The following is an 8,244-nucleotide window of genomic DNA, read 5'->3' as shown; positions in this document are numbered from 1 at the left end:
TTTTTGAACATTTCTCCCTCATCGAGTTCTTTACCTACCGTCTTCAAATGTTATTTTTTATTTTACAGTAACGTAATTATCAAACATATTTCTTATTTTTTTATTTTTATTCAATAATAAAAATTAAAAAAATAAAAAATATTTTTAAAAATTAAAAATTAAAAAATATAATCAAACGCACTCTAAGTTAATTAACGGTGAGATGCTGCACTAATTTAACTTTGATCAAAAGCTTACAAAACCCATCTATCAAGAATTGATAATTTATTTATATATCATATATATATATATATATATATATATATATATATATATATATATATATATATATATATATAACCTCCACCGACCTTTTCGAACCACACAGAGATGGCGCCCACCTCTTCTCTCTGCCTCTTTTTCCTTTTCCTTTTTTCCCTCCCCTACTCGTCCTTCCAAGAACGCCAACACCTCGCCGTCGATCTCCTCATCGACGCCGTCATCTCCGCCATCGGACCCATCAACCCGGGCCCAGAGCCTCCTCCTCCGCCGGCGGTCCCCACCCCCTCCCCGTCCCCAGGCTCCCCTCTCGCCCCTGCACTCTTCGTCCTCGGCGACTCCACTGTCGACTGCGGCACCAACAACTACCTCGGCACCTTCGCCCGCGCCGACCGCCCCCCATACGGCCGGGACTTCGACACCCACCGCCCTACCGGCCGCTTCTCCAACGGCCGCATCATTGTCGACTACCTCGGTCCGTTTCCTCCTTCCCTTTCCCTTCTTGAACCCTCTCGTTCTATCAAGATTCGAAATCCTCCTCTTGGGTCTCGAAAAATCTTTCTCCAGAAACTCAGTTTTCTTGATTAATTCTGATATAGCACTCCGACTGGGGCTCCCGTTCGTGCCTCCGTTCTTGGGGCAAAGCGGGGAGATCGAGGAAATGATCCACGGCGTGAACTATGCGTCAGCCGCCGCCGGAATCCTCTTCTTGAGTGGGTCCGATCTGGTAAAATTCACCCCCAAAATCGATGCTTTCTTTGAGAAAGATGAGATTTTGATGCCAAAATTGGTCTGGAAGGATGATTCTTGATCGTAGCGCTACCTGGGTTTTGGTAATTTTGGTGCGCAGGGGCAGCACGTCTCTCTGACCCGACAGATCCAGCAGGTCACCGATACATTTGAGCAGTTTGCACTAGGTCTCGGGGAGGAGGCAGCAGCGGACCTAGTCGCGAGGTCGGTGTTCTATGTGTCCATTGGGAGTAATGACTTCATACATTACTATCTGAGGAATACCTCGAGTGTGCAGTCACTATACCTGCCATGGGAGTTCAACCAGCTCCTGGCAACCACTGTGAACGAGGAACTCAAGGTTTTCTCTTATCTCCTCCTTGGAATATTACTAATGCCCATATTCAGGAACTGGAATTTGTACAGTTTGGAATGCCCAATATTTCCTGTCTGAGCTGCGATTTGTACCTTTTCTCTTGAAAGGTTTCCAATATTTGTTGTCTTATTCTCCAAGAAAAAAAAGGAAAAAGAAAACAAGATTTGTCTAATTCCTGAAATTTGATTAGCATGTCCCCGATAGATATGTTTCATATCATTTAATCTTTAGTTCTCAGTTGCATCTTGCAGAATCTGTGGCAAATCAATTATAATATCTTATCCCCTGAATATATGCATTAAATATGGCCAGTACCCTGTAATTTGATATATTTACTGCAATTTCTAGATCATGCTTGCTGCACCCAAGAGAGTTAATTCAAATGTACCATGAATTTGTGGCTGGAATATACCATCATGGTTATCTTTAATATCTGCTTCTGTTAAACCTTTAAATTCGACTGGAGCATTCCTGGAATATATTGGAGCCTACCTGGTTGCCATTCATAAGCGTGTCTTGCATCTAGTTATCCTTAAATTTCAGACTACAGCTTGCTAAATTCCTGCAATTTGAGATGAAGCCCCTTGACAATATGTATACCCATTATATGTTTTTATGCTATAGATGAGATCTCTTGTCCTTCAAATTTCAGATTATGGCTTGCTAAATCCTTTTAATTTGTTATTGGTATAATGAATATGAGGTTTGTTTGATGTGAATGTAGTACCTGCTCTTTGGCCAACTTTCATTGATTCTTTGATATAAATACCTGAATGCAGAATCTATATAATGCAAATGTGAGGAAAGTGGTTGTCATGGGGCTAGCTCCAATTGGCTGCACTCCTCACTACTTGTGGCAGTACGGCAGTGAAAATGGGGAGTGCGTTGATGAGATAAACAATGTAGTAATCGAGTTCAACTATGCCATGAAATACATGGTGTACGTGCTAAACCATGAGCTCCCAGGTGCCATGATCACCTTCTGTGATGCTTTTGAAGGCTCCATGGACATACTCACAAACCGCCAACGCTATGGTGAGTCACAGTCACTTGATCAGCATGCCACTTTACTCCCTAAGACAAAGGTCCAGTGCCTGCTAACAGACTTTCTCTATCTTTCCAGGTTTTGAGACAACAGCTGATGCTTGTTGTGGATTGGGCAAGTATGGAGGATTGATCATGTGCCTGCTACCAGAGATGGCCTGCAGCGATGCATCGACCCATGTTTGGTGGGATGAGTTCCACCCCACAGATGCAGTGAACCGAATCCTTGCAGAAAACGTGTGGTCTGGTGAGCACACCACCATGTGCTCCCCTATGCACTTGCGAGACATGATTTAGCAAGTTTACAAGCATGTGTGTCGATAACTAGCAATTCTTTTTTTCTTTTTTTTAAAGCTCCAAACTACTGTGCTTATCACTGCAGCAAATATAGATCATAGGAAGGCACATGCTCATGTTGATTAGATTCTTCTAATCATCCAGACATATGATCCTTATACAGGCTTACAATTTACTGGAAGCTTATGCTAAGCCATTATAAGCGTATGTGCTTTCTCTATGTACTTCATCTTCACCTACTTTTTGGTATAAAAAAACTGTTGGTGCAAAAATCCGCCGGCATCGGAGAAGCTGGAGTCGAGGAAGTCGCGGTCGCTGCCGGGACCTGCAAAGAAAGTCTAAACCGGAGTTGGAGGTGCTTCGACAAGACCCTCCGACGTTCAAGTCAGTTCTCTGCCTCAACAAAAATGGAGTGCTCGAACGGAAATTTTAGCAGAATTTTGAGATATAGATTAGAGCTTAGAGAATAACGTATCTGGGGGTCCGCTTTTTATAGGTGGAGGGCGTAACAGATTGACAGCGACGTCTGTAACCGCCTGGTAGTGGGTCGTTCGGGGCCATGAGGAGTTTGTTACGGAGAGTAGTGGAGTGGAGTCGTGGCCATCGCCGTGGCCTGCCGCGTGGAGCCTGTTGTGGAGAGTGGAGTGATGTCCGTTGTCGTGACTTGCCAGAGCATGATGGAGCTGCGTGGAATCCGTTATAGGAAGTGGAGTAGAGTCGCGGTCATTACTGTGGCCTGCCAGGGAGTCCAGGCCTGTCAGCCGAAGCTCGATTAGGGTGTCTGACGGAGAGGGGTAGCTCTCCATCTAAGAGGAGCTCGGATATTGCTGGCGAGCTTCCTACCGTTGGGTGCCCTGGGCGCTAGTACTGCAGGCGAAGGTCATCTGCTGTAGAAGCTCGGTCAGGGGCTTTCTGTGGACGAAGTTCAGTTTCACGCAGAATCCGTCAGGAGAGGTTCACCCGCTGGAGAGGTTCGGTCGCTGGAGCCCGTGCGTCGTGGGAATTCATTCGGAATCTGTCTGCTACAGAAGTTCGGTCGGAGTCTGGTTCCCGTAGAAGTCCGGATGGGGATCATTTGTTGAGAAAGCTCGGCTGTAGAAGTCCGGATGTGGATCATTTGTTGAGGAAGCTCGGCCGAAGCCTGCCTGCAATAGAAGTCCGGAAGGAATTCGTTCACAAGGGAAGCTCGGGTGGAGGCTTACAGTAGAAATCCAACGCGGACCGCTCGTAGTAGAAATTTGAAGTAGACCGCTTGTAGCAGAAGCTCGGAGTCCGGCCCTTGTAAGAATTCGGATGAGGTCTACCTGCAATGGGAGCTCAGGGTTGAAGTCTGGCTCCCGTAGGAGCTCGGACGAAGTCTACCTGCAGTAGGAGTTCGAGGAAGAAGTCCGGCTCCCGTAGGAGCTCGGATGAAACTCAGAAGGCGGTCGACCGTCGTAGAAACTTGGATGGAGCCCGTCCGTCGTGGAGATCTGCTATTGAAAAAGTTCGGCCACTGACGAATTGACGTAGCTCTGGAAGAAACTCGGATTGGAGTCAATCGAATCCTGTCGGAAAAGATCCGGAAGGGGTCCGACAGACGGTTGACCCTTGTAGGAGATTGGCCGAAGGTAGGATTCAGAGAGCACTAGGAGCAGCCTGATGGACAACCGAAGAAGCTTATCGCCGGAGAAGCCCGGAAGATGCGGCAGGAGTTCGTCCGTCGGCAGAACTTGAGAATGTTGCGGAAGCTCGACCGCCGGAGAGGTTCGGAAATATGTCGCCCAAGGTTGGACATCGGCAGAGTCCCGGGAGGGTCACTCCTGGTACGAACTTCGACTGAGGGATATTTTATACCCAACACCAGTCCTCCTACTTCCGAGTTTGAGTTTCGAATGAAGGAAGTATAGAGAAATTTTCACAGCCGAAGTTGCCCCCTTGAATTCTGCGTGCAGTCGCCCTCAGATATCCTGGCATTTAATGCGCACATGCTGGAGTCCTTTCAAATCGGGACGACCCGAAGAGACTTTTCGAAATTCCTGCTGGAGCGTGGCTCCGGGTACGGTATAATGATGGCTCTGCCAGCTGTCAGCCATTTTTAGCCGCCTGCTGTGGTGAGTGGGACACGTGGCGAATATGGGTCGGCTTGGGAAGATCCACAATCATTATTACGCCGGATCCCAGGGTCTATTTAAACCCGCCCTTCTTCCTCCGGGAGTTTCACTCTGCCTGAAAGTCCTGTTGGTGCCCGCCTTCTTTCCGAGAGCTCTGACCTTCCTTGGCGTCCGTTTTGGCCCTAGGTGTTCTTCGAGTCATCCCTGTCCCCGCACCTCTGCATCCTTCGAAGCGACTTAGGTTAGTTCCGGAACTTTCGTTCCTTCTCTTGCCATCTAGGTGCTCATTCTTCTTCATTTTTCTTCTGTCGCATTCCACTTGTTTGGTTCCCCACGAACCTCTCGCTTCTTATTTCTTCCGATTTCTCCATGATTTTTAGGGTTCTTGCTTGAAATGTCTTCTGGCACCTCCGCCTCTAGCGGTTCCAGGAGTTCGTCTGCCTCAGTCCCTCAAAACCCTCATACTGTAGACGAACCCATATCTAGGGCTGGGCCTCGTCCGGTTTTTGCGTCGGACGCCATTCCCTGTTCTCTGACTCTAGACAAACTTCTACTGATAAATGTTCAGTATGGAGTTCCTCCGGAGTACGATCTGGAGCTTCTTGGTCCCGCCGACCGGGCTAGCACCCCCCACCTGGCCGCTTCTGCCTGTACCAGGAGGCCTTCCATGTCGGGCTCCGGCTCCCGCTTCCATCCTTCATCGTCGTTTTTTTCCGTTTTCTAGACATTTTTTTAGCTTCACTCGCGTCGAACTCCTTTAGGTTTTTGATAGGGTTCCTCTTCCTTTGCCACGTAGTCGAAGTTCAGCCATCTCTTCCTTTGTTTAGGTATTTTTACACCTTCAAGCGCCACCCCTCGGCAAAGAACTGGTGGTACTTCTCCCCCCAGTTCGGCAAGAAGGAGTTGCTGAAAGGTGCTCCCTTTTCTATCCATAACTGGAAGGAAAAGTACCTCTACGTCCAATGTCCGACCTTAAAGCTGGGATTGCACCCTTGGGGCTCCCTGAGGGACTCCGTCCGTCGGGCTCCTAGTCTGGGAGAGGACGACCTTCGAGCCGCCCGAAAACTTCTTAGTTATCCAACTCCTTCCCTTCCTAACCTTCTGAAGGAGCAATTTATGTTCAACATTGGTTTGAGTCCCCTGGATCTTGCGAGTATTCCATCTTTTCTTTCTTCTTCTTTTCTTCTTCTCTTCTTTTTCTCTCCCCCTCCCTTTTTTTTTTAACTGCGCGTCACCTCTTCCTTCTTTCACTCTGTTGCTGATCTCTTTTTTCTCTCTTTTTTTTTCCTTTTTTTTTTCTCTTTTTTTTTAGGAATGGACGCCGAAGCAGTACGGATGCTTGCCAGGGGCCTCAAGGTTCACAAAAGAAAAGGCGCTGCGGCCTCCGGATCGGCAAAGAAGGCCGAAACGGAGGAGACGAGCTCGGCCACGCCCGCCCAGGCGGCCCTCACCGTCGATGTTCCTTCAGACGTCGAGCCCCCGGTTCCCCGAGCCTCTTCAAGGAGTTCTCCCACCGAGGTTCCTGCTTCGGGGCCCGCTTCGAGGAGGTGCCAAGGGTTGAGAGGGGGAGGAGAAAGAAGACGGTGGCCCGTAGGGTCAGCGGCCGCCAAGCCGCCATCGAAGAATCCCATGGCTCCGAGGAAGAGCCGGTGGAGAATCCCTTTAATGACAGGGACCTGATAAAGCGACTGGTCGACGGGTGTGTCCTGCCCGAAGTCGTCCAGAGGATCGTTCGTGCCGATCCCGAACAGCGGGTTTGGGACTCTCTAGGGTCCTTTCTCGAGGTAAGCAGATTCACTTTCCTCCTTCCCCTCGCTCCTTCATTCAATTAACTTCTCAGCTTTCATTCTGACTTTCCGACCGCCCTTGCAGATCGAGCACCAGCTCTTCGCCAATATCGAGACGATGAACAAGGTGAGGAGGGACGCTATTCAGGCGGAGGAAGATCGTCGGGCCGAGGCTGCCCGCCTCAAGAAAAAGACTGCTGAGGTAGCCAACCTCCAAGAGGCGCTCAAGAAAGAAAAGCAAGCCTCAGAGGAGATGGTGAGGAAGGCAGAGGCCGAGGTCGCGAATTTGACGGAGTAGATTTTGATTTTGATCTCGGAGGCCAGGGGCCAAGTGGTGGAGGAGTTCAAGGCCTCCGTTGAAATAAGGGACCTGAACGTCAAGTTCGGCCAAGATGCATTCATCAAAGGATTCGAGCTCTGCCAAGAGAAGATGGTCAAGAAATTTCCCGAGCTCGACCTCAGCTTCTTGGATGAGGCATCTGAAGATGAAGCCGGGCCCTCTCCTACTGCCGCTGCCACCGCAGCCCCCCTTCCAAGAACATCGGGCTCCCCAACTCCTGCTTCGGAGGTCTGAGACCTCTGACTTTGTATTTTTCTTTTACTGTAATTTTTCTTTTCCCTTTTTGTCTTTAAGAGATATTCAATCAATAAAATTTGGCTCCTCCTTATGGGGAACTTCTCTTCTCTTTTCTTTTTCCTTTCTGCAATGAGCCGCGCCTTGACGCTTTTGTCTCCCGATGGTAGCGCCCTGTCGAAGTGCTTCCCTTGCCACAGGGAGTTCCGCTGAGGTCCACGATCCGACATCTGAGGAAGAAAGTCCGTCATTTAACAGAAAAGTCGAGGGAGATGGAGGACGAGCTTCGCAGGCTGAGGGAGAGCCACTCAGAGGCCACTGCGGAGGCCACCTACTTCCGGAACCTCCACGTGAAAGAGATCACGGATTACAGTCGGAGGAAGGCGAACTTCGAGAAGGAGCTCGAGGAACATAAGAAGCACGCCAGCGACCGATCTTGGGCTCAGACTTCCAAGATCAGCTCTCTTGGAGCGGAGCTGTCGGCTGCACGGGAGAAGATCGGCCAGCTGGAAGGAAGCTCGTCCTGGCTTTTGACCCGGGCCGACCACGATCGAGAATGGTCGAGGAAGTTCTCCGACCTTCAACAACAGCTCTAGGACGTCGAGGCAAATTACAATGCATACCGGACCGGCTGGTGCGAGCAGGTGGACGACTACAGGAAGAAACTCAGGATGGCGATCGACGAGATTGCCCGCCTTCAAAGGCAGTTATCTAAAGGAGCCCAGTTCGTCCCTGTTCGAGACTCCGACGAACTCCAATCCCTGAGAAGAACCATAGAAGAGCTATCCGTCGCCTTTGGGGAGGGGAAGGCCGAGCTGCAGCAGTTGAAGATCCAGCTGGTATACGAGCAGCAGGCGGTCAAGGATGCGGAGGCGGAATCTGAGATCCTGAGAAAGAGACTCCGAGAGGCGGAGAACGAAAGCCAACGGTTTCATCAGAGGTATATGGAGATGCTAATGAGGGAGAAAGAATTCGAAGAAAAAGTCGAAAGCTTAAAGCACTCCCTGATGAGGGTCGAAGCCGAAAGTTCGAAGTCGGAAGAAGCCGGGCCCCCTTAGGGCTCTTTTTGCCTTCCATCCGTTTATG

At 49.5% G+C, this 8,244-nt stretch overlaps 1 protein-coding gene across 1 annotated transcript; it reads left to right on the top strand.

The window, feature by feature from the left end:
* Positions 1-369: 369 nt before the first annotated feature.
* On the top strand, positions 370-2,930 carry LOC105048394 (GDSL esterase/lipase 7). Its single transcript, XM_010927689.3, has 5 exons — positions 370-733; positions 858-985; positions 1,109-1,348; positions 2,143-2,398; positions 2,487-2,930. Exons 1-5 carry the CDS (start codon positions 370-372, stop codon positions 2,702-2,704), a joined length of 1,206 nt encoding a protein of 401 aa, XP_010925991.1. The 3' UTR covers positions 2,705-2,930.
* Positions 2,931-8,244: the final 5,314 nt, after the last annotated feature.

Source organism: Elaeis guineensis, chromosome 7, assembly GCF_000442705.2.
Source record: "Elaeis guineensis isolate ETL-2024a chromosome 7, EG11, whole genome shotgun sequence".
Taxonomy (NCBI): domain Eukaryota; kingdom Viridiplantae; phylum Streptophyta; class Magnoliopsida; order Arecales; family Arecaceae; genus Elaeis; species Elaeis guineensis.
This window is presented reverse-complemented; position numbering and strand designations above follow the sequence as displayed.